Source organism: Ranitomeya imitator, chromosome 7, assembly GCF_032444005.1.
Source record: "Ranitomeya imitator isolate aRanImi1 chromosome 7, aRanImi1.pri, whole genome shotgun sequence".
In the NCBI taxonomy this organism is placed as follows: domain Eukaryota; kingdom Metazoa; phylum Chordata; class Amphibia; order Anura; family Dendrobatidae; genus Ranitomeya; species Ranitomeya imitator.
This window is the reverse complement of record NC_091288.1, coordinates 12,340,281-12,355,063: the sequence shown is the minus strand read 5'-3', so window position 1 is coordinate 12,355,063 and position 14,783 is coordinate 12,340,281. Positions and strand designations below refer to the sequence as shown.

Below are 14,783 nucleotides of genomic sequence, written 5' to 3'. Positions count from 1 at the left end.
GAGTTATAAACTCTGACCCAGAACCTGCCTCTCGTCTATCTGTTTATCTATCTATCTATCTATCTATCTATCTATCTATCTATCTATCTATCTATCTATCTATCATCTATCTATTATGTATCCTTCTATCTATCTATTATCTATCTATCTCTATCTATCTATCTATATCCATCTCTATCTATCTATTTATCTATCTATATCTATCTATCCATCCATCTATCTATCTATCTATCTTCGATCTATTATCTTTCTATTATCTATATATCTATTATCTATCTATCTATCTCTATCTATCTATTTATCTATCTATATCTATCTATATCTATCTATCCATCTATCTATCTATCTTCGATCTATTATCTTTCTATTATCCATATATCTATTATCTATCTTTCTATCTATCTATCTATCTACGTATCTGTCTATCATGTATAGTTGCTATGGGTGGTCTTTCCCGGGGAAGATGGCACAAGTGGTGGGATCACCTGCTGCCACATTGGCTAATTGTGACTCAGTCATGGCCGGCCACATGATGAAATCCTGTTTTTCGTGACATTGAGGTGATGAATAACTGAATAATCTGCTTACAAACTGTCCAGACTGTGACATTTGTGGGCTTGCAGAAATGACAGATGTGCGGGATGTTTCGCTCTTTCTCTCTCTCTGTTCTTTTTCTTTCTCTCTCTATTAGATTACATGCGGTCTGTGTAATTTCCTGCACGTATCCTGAGTTATCAGTCTGTACTCCCTGGATCACCCCCGCGGTCTCACATGTCATCTAATCACCTGAAAACTGTGTTATCTCCGCAGGGCTCCACCAAGTCCTCCAGAAGTAGCCAGTCCCGCCGCCGACCATCCAGGTGAGGGTCAAAATCACTTATCTGCTATTAATGACAGAAATCAGGATGGATATGTAAGTAAAGAGGACCGACAGTAAACTGTAATAATGATCCATATCTATCTATCTATCATCCATCTATCCATCTATCTATCTATCTATCTATCTATCTATCTATCTATCTATCTATCTATCTATTATCTATCTATTATCTATCTATCTATCTATCTATCTATCTATCTATCTATCTATCTATCTATCTATCTATCTATCATCCATCTATCCATCTATCTATCATCTATCTATCTATCTATTATCTATCTATTATCTATCTATCTATCTATCTATCTATCTATCTATCTATCTATCTATCTATCTATCTATCTATCTATCCTCTAGCTATCCTCTATCATCTATCTATCCTCTATCTATTGTCTAATAATAATAATAATTTTATTTATATAGTATCTATCTATCTATCTATCTATCTATCTATCTATCTATCTATCTATCTATCTATCTATCTATCTATCTATCTATCTATCTATCTATCTATTTAACTCCAGGCCTTGCAATGGGTGTGTTGCATCCTTTCTTTCCACTACTTCTCCAGTTTGTCAGCTATGAGATGTGATCCTCAGATACTCGCCATGATAGACCTGCGTTGGTAGAATGTTCTTAGCTCAGATAGGAATAGTGCAGAGATGGGGGTGTCGTGCCCTCTCGCACAGACAGCTGCTTTCTGTCTTACCCCCATCTCTCAGAAAATAGGGTGAGGCCGTTCACATACCTCGCATCGCATGTGACACAGTAAAATCCAGCATGGAAATTTCCTAAGAACAACCAGAACTCTGGAGAGAAGAAGCCCATTAAGATACAGCTTCCATGTGACTCTGGATCACGCTAGCTCTTGTTGTTCTGTAGACCATGTCTGTTTTTACACTGGACACAAACAATATGTGAATTACAAGGAAATATGATAAAAATGTTCTATTATCAGTGTCGGTATAGAGACGGAAAGCCGAGGACTTCTCCTCTAGATTCACCATCTCTCATGGCTTCTGAAGGTTCCTCATCAAAACGTCTTCTTCTCTCAGGAGCTTCAGCTTGATGCACACCATGGAGGACAGCTGTGAGTTGGATCTCACCTACATCACAGAACGGATCATCTCCGTCACTTTCTCTGCGGGGACAGAAGAGGCCAACTTCTGCCGAAACCTCAAGGAGGTGGCACATATGCTGAAGTCCAAACATGGGGACAACTACCTGGTGAGTTCTTCTGGAGACATGACCACTATTATCAGATCGCTCCCACTCTCCTCCTCCATGCGATGAAATCGTTCATGGTCCCAATGTCTTGATTTTCTTTTGTTTCAGATCTTCAATTTGTCCGAGAGAAGACATGACATCAGCAAGTTACATTCTAAGGTGAGACACGGAGACTGCAGAGAGAACTGGAGGACACGTAGTTATTTAGAAGCTTATTGATGGAGGTTGTGCCAGGTTGTATCACTAGCAGGTAGATACTCAACATTACAGCAAGTAGAGGTCATGGCAGCTTTACTTACAGATTGGTGGGTGCCAGGATCGTGTAGAAGGCTGGTGAGGATCAGGTTGGGTTACATTATAGATATATAGAGACTGTGATCATGTAGGTGGAGACTGTGGTGGCTTGGCATCAAGGCTGGTGGAGTTTTTGTTGGGCCAATGCATACTGGTCACAGGTGGAAGACATGTTGACTCAACATGGTGAAGGTCATGTTCGCTGATAAGACTGGAAGACATGAAACTAGTAGTCATGCTGGCTTGTATTATATAAATAGATGGAGGCTGTGATCCTTTTGTGGAATCCTGTATTTTAATATAGATGGTTACTGGCTGGTGGAGGACCTTTTGGCTTATGATATAAGTGGAGACTACAATCACGTGGTCATGTTGACTTTTAGAGACTGGTTGTGCTCCTATTGTCTTATAGAGGCTTGTGTTCATGTTGGGTTGTAGAGTCTGGTAGCGGTCATGTTGGCTTCTAGAGACTGGTTGTGGTCATGTTGTCTTGTAGAGGCTGGTGGTATTCATGTTGGCTTGTAGAGGCTGTTGGTCATATTGTCTTGTAGAGGCTGGTGGTGGTCATATTGGCTTTTAGAGACTGGTGGTGATCATGTTTGTTTGTAGATCCTGGTGGTATTCATGTTGGCTTGTAGTGGCTGGTTTTGGTCATACTGGCTTGTAGAGTCTGGTGGCGGTCATGTTGGCTTGTAGAGATTGGTGATGGTCATGTTGGCTTGTAGAAACTTGGTGGTGGTCATGTTGACTTGTAGAGATTGGTAGTGATCATGTTGTCTTGTAGAGCTTGATGTTGGTCACGTTGGCTTGTAGATCCTGGTGGTATTCATGTTGTCTTGTAGATCCTGGTGGAGGTCATGTTGGCTTGTAGATGTGGGTGGTCGTGTTGGCTTATAAAGGCTACTGGTGGTCATGTTGGCTTGTAGAGACTGGTGGAGGTCATGTTGGCTTGTAGAGACTAGTAGTGGTCATGATAACTTGTAGAGACTGGTGGTGGTCATGTTGGCTTGTAGTGACTGGTGGAGGTCATGTTGGCTTATAGAGGCTGGTGGTGGTCATGTTGACTTGTTGAGGCTAATGGTGGTCACGTTGACTTGAAGAAGCTGTTGGAGGTTGTGGTGGTCATGGCCGGCTGAAATTACTATCACAAACCATTTAGTTGATATCATGGCCGCTGCTCTCCGGACAGATGACATACAGTATTTATACATTGCTGCACCCGCAGAGCACAGGACACCGGAGGTAAATGCTGAGATGTGGAGATGTGCAGGATGTGAGGCCGGCGTTCGTCCTCGGCTCTGATGACCGGGAGAGGAAGGATTTTCATTATCTCTAGTTAAAGAGCTGCTAATTAGGAGCCGTTTCCTCTGCAGACCGGGAGGACATCAGAGCAGTGACCTGGAGGACATCAGTTACAGGAGACATGGCTGTGTCTTCCAGAAACAGCGCCTCACCTGTCCACAGGTTGTGTGAGGTATTGCACCGAGCTTCCATTTACTTCATAGTTACATACGTTGAACAAAGACGCAGGTCCATCAATTTCAACCTTTCTCCACCAGTTATACATTTTGTCACTAAGTTATCCATAACCCCAATGTTGTGTGTGCTGAGGAACTTCTATGAAGCCGAGCTGTAATACCTCACATAACCTGTAGACGAGGGTGACACTGTTTTGGAAAATGTATTCATGTTTTTTTTTTTATATATTTTGGACAATCATATGATACTAAACCTCGAGCCTGATTTTTATCCACCCGCTTTGCTAGTAAATATTATCTATTGCTCTCTGTTATCAGCCAGTGCTTTGTTAGCCTTACAGCTGTGTTTATAAATCTCCTTTTGTTACCTGATTTCGGTGCACAGGTGCTGGATTTTGGGTGGCCGGACATGCACGCTCCAGCACTTGAGAAGGTTTGCAGCATCTGTAAAGCAATGGACACCTGGCTGAACGCAGATCCTCACAATGTGGTCGTCATCCACAATAAAGTAAGTGACGGCTGCTGCTCCGAGCCGGAGACCTGTCTGCCCACCGGCCCCCAGGGGCCGCACATCTGGTCTGACTGCGGTCTGCGCAGAAATCGTAGTATAATCCTGATGTTATTGTTTTATTTTAGGGGAACCGTGGACGGACAGGGGTCGTTATAGCAGCATACATGCATTACAGCAATATATCTGCCAGGTATGCATCCCCAGGTTATACCAGCTGTACATATATAATTATATACAGGAGATGCCCAGGTTATACCAGCTGTACATATATAATTATATACAGGAGATGCTCAGGTTATACCAGCTGTACATATATAATTATATACAGGAGATGCCCAGGTTATAGCAGCTGTACATATATAATTATATACAGGAGATGCCCAGGTTATACCAGCTGTACATATATAATTATATACAGGAGATACCCAGGTTATACCAGCTGTACATACATAATTATATACAGGAGATGCCCAGGTTATACCGGCTGTACATATATAATTATATACAGGAGATGCTCAGGTTATACCAGCTATACATATATAATTATATACAGGAGATGCCCAGGTTATACCGGCTGTACATATATAATTATATACAGGAGATGCCCAGGTTATACCAGCTATACATATATAATTATATACAGGAGATGCCCAGGTTATACCAGCTGTATATATATAATTATATACAGGAGATGCCCAGGTTATACCAGCTATACATATATAATTATATACAGGAGATGCCCAGGTTATACCAGCTATACATATATAATTATATACAGGAGATGCCCAGGTTATACCAGCTATACATATATAATTATATACAGGAGATACACAGGTTATACCAGCTGTACATATATAATTATATACAGGAGATACCCAGGTTATAGCAGCTGTACATATATAATTATATACAGGAGATAACCAGGTTATACCAGCTGTACATATATAATTATATACAGGAGATACCCAGGTTATACCAGCTGTACATACATAATTATATACAGGAGATGCCCAGGTTATACCAGCTGTACATATATAATTATATACAGGAGATGCCCAGGTTATACCAGCTGTACATATATAATTATATACAGGAGATGCCCAGGTTATACCGGCTGTACATATATAATTATATACAGGAGATACCCAGGTTATACCAGCTGTACATATATAATTGTATACAGGATATACCCAGGTTATAACAGCTGTACACATATAATTATATACAGGAGATACCCAGGTTATACCAGCTGTACATATATAATTATATACAGGAGATTGCCAGGTTATACCAGCTGTACATATATAATTATATACAGGAGATACCCAGGTTATATCAGCTGTACATATATAGTTATATACAGGAGATGCCCAGGTTATACCAGCTGTGCTTATATAATTATACACAGGAGATACCCAGGTTATATCAGCTGTACATATATAATTATACACAGGAGATACCCAGGTTATACCAGCTGTACATATAATTATATACAGGAGATGCCCAGGTTATATCAGCTATACATATATAATTATATACAGGAGATGTCCAGGTTATATCAGCTGTACATATATAGTTATATACAGGAGATGCCCAGGTTATACCAGCTGTGCTTATATAATTATACACAGGAGATACTCAGGTTATATCAGCTGTACATATATAATTATACACAGGAGATACCCAGGTTATACCAGCTGTACATATATAATTATATACAGGAGATGCCCAGGTTATATCAGCTGTACATGTATAATTATATACAGGAGATGTCCAGGTTATATCAGCTGTACATATATAGTTATATACAGGAGATGCCCAGGTTATACCAGCTGTGCTTATATAATTATACACAGGAGATACCCAGGTTATATCAGCTGTACATATATAATTATACACAGGAGATACCCAGGTTATACCAGCTGTACATATATAATTATATACAGGAGATGCCCAGGTTATATCAGCTGTACATATATAATTATACACAGGAGATACCCAGGTTATATCAGCTGTACATATATAATTATACACAGGAGATACCCAGGTTATACCAGCTGTACATATATAATTATATACAGGAGATGCCCAGGTTATATCAGCTGTACATATATAATTATATACAGGAGATGTCCAGGTTATATCAGCTGTACATATATAGTTATATACAGGAGATGCCCAGGTTATACCAGCTGTGCTTATATAATTATACACAGGAGATACCCAGGTTATATCAGCTGTACATATATAATTATACACAGGAGATACCCAGGTTATACCAGCTGTACATATATAATTATATACAGGAGATGCCCAGGTTATATCAGCTGTACATATATAATTATACACAGGAGATACCCAGGTTATACCAGCTGTACATATATAATTATATACAGGAGATGCCCAGGTTATATCAGCATGCTCCATATTGCTATTTACAATGGAATATGTAAAGTAGATTTTGATTATATACTGTGCCTTAAAAAGTATTTCCACATTTTTTCATATTGCACCCATGCACTTTCATGTATTTTATTGTCTTTAGGTAACACCAACATAAGGTACCAAGTATTTGTGACTTGTAAAAGAAATGATCAGATATTTTCTAATCATTTAAAAAATATAAATCTGAACATTATGAGGTCCTTTTATATTCGACCCCCTGGAGTCTGATCCCCCAGAATAAAATCCAAAGGGACCAATCGCCTCCAGAAGTCACATAATTAGTACATTGCTTCCTGGGTGTGATTTCTTCATTGTAACTTCAGCTGTTCTGTGAAGGCCTCAGAGGTTTGTGTGAGAACATTTGGGATCAAACATCATCATGAAAACCAAAGAGCTCACCAGACAGGTCAGGGATAAAGTTGTGGAGAAAAGTAAACCAGGGTTAGAATCCTAGAATGGTAGAGTTGGAAGGGACCACCTGGGTCATCTTGGTCCAAGGTTATAAAAAAATAGCCCAAGCACTGAACATCTCACAGAGCGCTGGTCAATCCATCACCCAAAAATGGGAGGAGTTTGGCACAACTGCAAACGTACCAAGACATGGCTGTTGAATTGTCCATCTAAACTGACATCCCAAGCAAGGATAGAAACAGTTAGACAAGCAGCCAAGAGACCCATGGAGGAGTTGTAACTATTAGTTGTGTACTCCACAAATCTGGTCTTTATGGAAGGTTGGCAAAAAGAAAGCCATAAGAAGTCCAGTTTGCAGTATGCAAAAAGCCATGTTGGGCGTGCGGCGGGTATATGGAACAAGGGGCTCTGGTCAGATGAAACCACAGGTGAACTTTTTGGGATAAATGCAAAATGCTATGTGTGGTGAAAAACTAGCACTGCAAATCACTCTGAAAACACCATCCCGACAATCATACATGGTGGTGGCAGCGTCCTGCTGTGGGGAGGCTTTTCTTCAGCAGAGGCAGGGAAGCTGGTCAAAGGTGATGGGAAGATGGATGGAGCTAAATACAGGGCAATCCAGGAGGAAAACCTGTTAGAGGCTGCAGAAGACTTGAGACTGGAGCGTAGGTTCACCTTCCAGCAGAACAATAACCCTAAACATTCTGCCAGAACTACAGTGGAGGGCTAAGGTCCGAGCATATTCCTGTGTGTGAACGGCGCAGTCACCGACCAGACACAATCCCAGAGAATCTGCGACAAGAAGTGAAAATTGCTGATCACAGACGTCTCCATCCAGTTTCACTGAGCGAGAGGGCAAAGAACAAGTGACAAAATGTCACCTCTAGATGTGCAAAGCTGGAGAGACAGACCCCAAAGACTGCAGCGGCAAGTGCACCGAAAGGTGGTCCTAGAAAGTAGTGACTCGTGGGGGCTGGATACAAATGCAGCTCACAATGTTCAAACTTAAAAGATATTTAGAAAACCTCATTTCCTTTCATTTACACTTCACTCATACTTGTTACTTTGTGTTGTTGTCACATAAAATCCCTATAAAGTACATTTAGGTTTGAGGGTGGAACATGAAAAATGTGGAAACGTTGTCCGGATATTTATTTATTGACGAATGTTCTTGTGGCTTTGTTCTGTGTTGTGCTAGGATCTTACACGCCCGGTTCGGGGTCACTCGCTCTTACGCCTTGTCTTACTCTCCACATGACTTCGAGACCTACCAGGAGGGTTTATTGAGGTTCTCGTGGATAAATAGAGGAATTGTTTTCTACCATTAGATGCTGCTCAGCTTTTTATAATTAAACTACCCTTGATGATACATGCTGAGGGGGTCTATTGACTACTCCTAGTTGGGGGCCCTGTTACAGGTTTTTCAGTGAGGCCCAGGAGCTCTTTTATGTAAGATAAAATAGATTTTCTCTTTTTTTGCATGTCGGACCCGTGTAAATAACGTATGTTTTTCCCCACAGTGCTGATCAGGCCCTGGACAGATTCGCCATGAGACGGTTTTATGAAGATAAGGTTCTCCCCGTTGGTCAGCCTTCTCAGAAGAGGTCCGTTTACTCTAATTTGTATCCTCCTCCTGTCTTGTTCTGCATTGTAAAAGTTAACGGAGAAGATGGCTCCAAATAAATCACTAATAAAGTATCCTCCAGATCCGGTGTAGTATAATCTTGACCACAAGGGGGCGAGATACCAAAGTGGAAATTTTAAGCTAATAATAGGGACTTTCTGCAGCCGCAGGGATGGAACAAAAGTGAAGTAGAAAAGGTCCAAAACCAAAGTCGTATCAGGGTCTCCCTGCTCCTCCTGTCACTGACTTTATATCTGATTTTATATCAGATTCAGGGCGTGCCGACCCCATTGGTGTCATTACATGTCCTGCTTTCTGGGAGCCTCGCACTTTAAGATTGAAGTCCTGAGCTGTATCAAGGCGTTTCTTCTCCTAGGTTTACATTTGCACGCTTTCCCCGCAGATATATCCATTATTTCAGTGGTTTGCTGTCCGGGGCCATTAAGATGAATAACAAGCCGCTGTTCCTGCACCACGTCATCATGCACGGGATTCCAAACTTCGAGTCCAAAGGAGGTAAGAGATAAATCTCTGGTCACATGACTAAACTGTGATACATTGTATAATAATGGTTATGTTATAAAATGTTGTTGTATATTATGATATATTATATGGAATTGATCGTTATCAATGATAATAACATAAAATAGATTTTATATTATTGTTCCATTATGCAGTATTATTATTTATGTAAATAATGATATAGATATTTAAAGGGGAACTTCCAGACATTCTATATTTTGAAAGGCCTTTGGTGACTTTTATAGTAATTATTTGACTTCCGTGCTGATTTAACAGAGCTTGAAAGTTAGTCTTGCTCCATACAGCACTTTTGTGACCCTATGACAACACTTCATGTTCTATCTGTTCAGTGTCAGCATAGGGACGATGTGGCTGCAAATCATCATCCAGATTAATGTTGCCTAATTATATATTTTATTCATGTGGGTGGTAATTCTGACACTTCCCCTATGATAACACTGAAGGGACTAAAAAGCTGAAAAATCCTTTGAAAAAACTCCTATTAATTCTTGTATGTAATTCTTTCTGTTCTGTTTCCTAGGATGCCGTCCTTTTCTGAAGATCTATCAGGCCATGCAGCCGGTCTACACCTCGGGAATATAGTAAGCCTCTTCATAACAAATGTAAAGACGTCATCATAACCTCCATGAGCAGAATGCAGCTGATAATGCTCTGTGTGTATGTGGCTGTCTGGATAATGCTCTGTGAGCGAAGCACAGCAGCAGCAACTTTGTTACAATGTATCAGTGCACTTAGAATGTAGAACTCCTGAGTCTGGACCGTCCAGCAGAGGATTGTCTAGACTGGATACAACTGTTACAAATCTGCAGCTGTTACAATAGGTGGGTTTTTAGTTAGTAAAACAGCAAGCAGAGGTGATAAGCAGTTAAAACCTACAGACCCCCACCCTCATCATCATCTGTGGGGGGTGGGGGGTTTATGTGACCTTTCTTTTTTTTTGCCTTGTGGGATGAGTTGACTTTTTTCGCACCAGGATATTAAAAATGTTGCACGTGGATCGATCATTTTTGCACAAAGTCAGAGATGCTTTCTTTTCTCTTTTACCTTTTTGTGCCTTTGTAGAACAAAACGTCGTATGATCCTTTAACACGTCACACATTCGTCTTCAACCGCACGAAAATAAAATGAGATTATTTGTGTTCCGCGATTGCGCCAAAGTGTTGCAACATTTCGTAAAAAAGTTGATAAATGAAGATTTAGGCTAAAACATCTGGAAAAGGAAAACCGCACCCATAATAGCCAATAAAAAAATCCAAAAACACAGATGAAACCGAGTAAAGTTTTCTTAATAAAAGCCAACAATGAAATAATTAATAAGGCGCAAGCACAAAAATTACTGCTAAAACCAGTTTTGCTCCAGAAAAAAGAAAGGTTCAAAGACAAAGATGAATCGAGGAAAAAAATAAATTAGAAAATTCCAAAAGCTTTTTTTTTTTTTTAATAAAATGTTTAATTTACTTAAGCGGACTGCTTCCTTTCTACCACTGGAGGGCGACGTATGAGCGGTAACAGCGCATCCTGGGGATTGCGGCACTGGCGATGTTTTTTATATCTTTTTTTTCCTTCACTCTTGTATCAAGCAGCCGATCTGCTCATTTACTTGGAAGCATTTCCCCTTTAATACAAATATCTCCAGGGAGTGAAGTCCTTGTTATTACCGTATTTTCTTGAATTACTTTTTAGAAAGTTCTTTGATGCTTCTTTGTTGAGAGACTTGGATAAAATCCCTTCTGGCTGCCATTATAACTCCATCCCGTGAGGTTTCTACCCAGCTTTTCTAGAGGTCTGCATGGTCAACCCTCCTAGTAATGAACAGATACCAGAGCTGGGGGTGTATGATGGCAGCGTTCGCCCTGGTGATACTGTGACACCTCCTGTATTGCTGACAACCTCGGCGGTCGCCGTATTGGGTTCATACCGGTTGTCACACACACACTGAATAGACTTTGTATCATTTTTGGGGAACGCCTGCGCCTCCTTTTCGGATGTTCTATTCTGGCCTCTTTTCCATCCCTGGTGTCGGTTCCCACATATTCGGGGCGGTGTACGCCGGGCTCGCATTCCTTCCCACGACCCCTCCACTTCACTTCCTGCTGCTTTTAAGTTTCACCTCGCGCCGTGGCCTCTGGTTATGATGTCAGGATAACTATGGGGCCATCGCTGGCGCCCCCTTCTGCCATGTTACTTAATGGGATTTTGTAGTTTCCCATTGTGGGCTTCTTAAAGGGAAAGTAAAGCAAAAAAAAATACGGTATTTCTTTCACACGCCCAACATCAAACCTGTAATGTAACCTTCTACTTCTCTGCTGCTTTCAGTAACGTACAGGGCGACAGTCACACCAGCATCTGCATCACCATAGAGCCGGGGCTGCTGCTCAAAGGCGACATCTTGGTAAGTCGTAGGGCAGAGACATTTACAGCAAGGACACATACAATGTGCACGTCATCTTCATGTGTACCTACTGGTAGTGTAATGGTGCTGATGTGTGGTTAAGGGTGCACGGTCTATCTGGGCAACGTATTGCACTATCTGGGCACTAGGTGGCGCTGTGTGTGCAATGCACAATATTTGCCATATTTATCTAGGAATTTAGTGACACTATCTGGACCTCAGAAACAAGTCTGTGCTGTGAAAAGGGGACATTTCCTGTTTATGGTGCACAAGCCCCCAGGATGGAGGCAAAAATACTGAAATATGGATGTTTATACTGGAGGGGTTGTCTGCGTTTTGGGACAATTTTTGTATTTATTTTTTTCTATATATGAGCAATTTTTGCTTCTTTATTAGGGATGTGATCACTCTTTCAGTCTAAGGCACATTTTCAACAAATATATTCATTCTGATTTCTTAATGCTTTCTGATCAGTCCTGACACTTTTTGGGTGATGCGTTCTCTATCTGGGCATCATATGGCACTCTCTGGGTGATGTTCTCTGAGAGATACATTTATCAGATAAACAGTAAACAACGTAACACTTTTTGGGTGATGCGTTCACTATCTGGGCACTGTATGGCACTCTCTGGGTGATGTTCTCCGGGAGATACATTTATCAGATAAACAGTCAGCAATGTAGCACTTTTTGGGTGATGCGTTCTCTATCTGGGCACTGTATGGCACTCTCTGGGTGATGTTCTCTGGGAGATACATTTATCAGATAAACAGTAAACAATGTAACACTTTTTCGGTGATGCGTTCTCTATCTGGGCACTCTATGGCACTCTCTGGGTGACGTTCTCTGGGAGATACATTTATCAGATAAACAGTAAACAATGTAACACTTTTTCGGTGATGCGTTCTCTATCTGGGCACTCTATGGCACTCTCTGGGTGATGTTCTCTGGGAGATACATTTATCAGATAAACAGTAAACAATGTAACACTTTTTCGGTGATGCGTTCTCTATCTGGGCACTGTATGGCACTCTCTGGGTGATGTTCTCTGAGAGATACATTTATCAGATAAACAGTAAACAATGTAGCACTTTTTGGGTGATGCGTTCACTATCTGGGCACTGTATGGCACTCTCTGGGTGATGTTCTCCGGGAGATACATTTATCAGATAAACAGTAAACAATGTAACACTTTTTCGGTGAAGCGTTCTCTATCTGGGCACTGTATGGCTCTTTCTGGGTGATGTTCTCCGGGAGATACATTTGTCAGATAAACAGTAAACAATGTAACACTTTTTCGGTGATGCGTTCTCTATCTGGGCACTCTATGGCACTCTCTGGGTGACGTTCTCTGGGAGATACATTTATCAGATAAACAGTAAACAATGTAACACTTTTTGGGTGATGCGTTCACTATCTGGGCACTGTATGGCTCTTTCTGGGTGATGTTCTCCGGGAGATACATTTGTCAGATAAACAGTAAACAATGTAACACTTTTTCGGTGATGCGTTCTCTATCTGGGCACTGTATGGCTCTCTCTGGGTGATGTTCTCCGGGAGATACATTTGTCAGATGAACAGTAAACAATGTAACACTTTTTGGGTGATGCATTCACTATCTGGGCACTGTATGGCTCTCTCTGGGTGACGTACTCTGAGCGATACATTCATCAGATAAACAGTCAACAATTTAACATTTTTTGGGGGTGATGCGTTCACTTTCAGCAACGTGTGGCGCTTTCTGGGCAGTTTTGATCATTTATTTGGGCCCTGCACTGCATTTACTTGATAAAGTGGTCTCCTTTTATCTTGGCAATGAGTGTACCACTAATTTTACAATTTTAGATCTGACAAATAATGCAAGTATGTTTTCCTCACTCCCATATCACTACAGTATACAGTAAGCTATGTTAGCCCTTCAGGGGTTTGGTAAAGCTGGGTGGCCACATTGCTTTTGATTTTCAAAAGTTAGATGTAAATAGATTTTGCTTTTTAATGCGCTGTCTCTTTAAGAGTCTGACACATTGTTACAATTCATTGTATTTGTTTTGATTTCTTACATTTTCCTTATTCAGCTAAAATGTTACCACAAGAAGTATCGCAGCCCGACGCGTGACGTTATATTCCGCGTGCAGTTCCACACGTGCGCCATCCATGATCTCGGGGTCGTGTTTGTGAAAGAAGATTTGGATGAAGCTTTTAAAGGTAAAGTTCAGATGATCTGGTGAAAGTGATCCGGGGGAGGGGTGGTTGTCACATTCCAGAGGTGCTCCATTTATGGAGAGACTACAAGTCCCAGCATGTCTCGCCAGCTACTGCTGCATTGTATCGCTCAGGTCTGTACTAACCGTCCGCCGAGGTTGTGACCGGCAGAATCCAGCGTCTCCAGGATGCTTTTCGGCTTCTCCTCTTTATCGCAGTGAGGTCGCAGGTGAAAAATAACCCAATTATTCAGACTGAAGGAAAACTTCTATATATTTCTCCCAGGGATGAAATCATTGCACTGAGTCCGGATGTGCTGTATATTATTGGAAACATGCAACTTGTAAATCTGCTTTAAAACCCAGCTTTCCCAGACTCCTGCATTACCAACCTGCTTACAAATGTGGAATATGAGGTTCTTGTATCCCTGATAACTGGACAGATAGACAATTCCTGACAGTGATGTACTGTTGGCCATGCTGCTTGTCACCCAGCTTTCCCAGTCTTGTGCACGTCAAATCTGCTTGATAATGTAGTAACAGATTCTCCCTGTTCATGTGTCGCTATAACTTGGCAGATATGCAGTCAACGAGTTGGAAACAATGGTGACAACTCCTCAAAATTGGGGTTTTGTCCATATCTTTTGTCACCCAGCTTTCCCAGTCTTATGCATGGAACATTTGTAAGGAATTTAGAGACAGATCTTCACCGGCACAGCACAACTGTGCGAAATGCTGTATCCTGATGAAGTTCTACTCAGCCATGTTGCTTGTCA

At 41.1% G+C, this 14,783-nt stretch overlaps 1 protein-coding gene across 10 annotated transcripts in view; it reads left to right on the top strand.

Annotated features, from left to right (window-relative positions):
• The window catches only part of TNS1 (tensin 1), a 441,100-nt gene that overhangs the window by 310,347 nt on the left and 115,970 nt on the right, over window positions 1-14,783 (top strand). For all 10 annotated transcript variants that reach the window (XM_069732691.1, XM_069732690.1, XM_069732693.1 and 7 more), the window contains 10 exons: window positions 811-860; window positions 1,936-2,107; window positions 2,216-2,266; window positions 4,265-4,387; window positions 4,516-4,580; window positions 8,770-8,853; window positions 9,277-9,389; window positions 9,937-9,997; window positions 11,733-11,808; window positions 13,882-14,011. In XM_069732691.1, coding sequence (XP_069588792.1) covers window positions 811-860; window positions 1,936-2,107; window positions 2,216-2,266; window positions 4,265-4,387; window positions 4,516-4,580; window positions 8,770-8,853; window positions 9,277-9,389; window positions 9,937-9,997; window positions 11,733-11,808; window positions 13,882-14,011 — 925 coding nt within the window. The remainder of the gene's footprint in view (window positions 1-810; window positions 861-1,935; window positions 2,108-2,215; window positions 2,267-4,264; window positions 4,388-4,515; window positions 4,581-8,769; window positions 8,854-9,276; window positions 9,390-9,936; window positions 9,998-11,732; window positions 11,809-13,881; window positions 14,012-14,783) is intronic.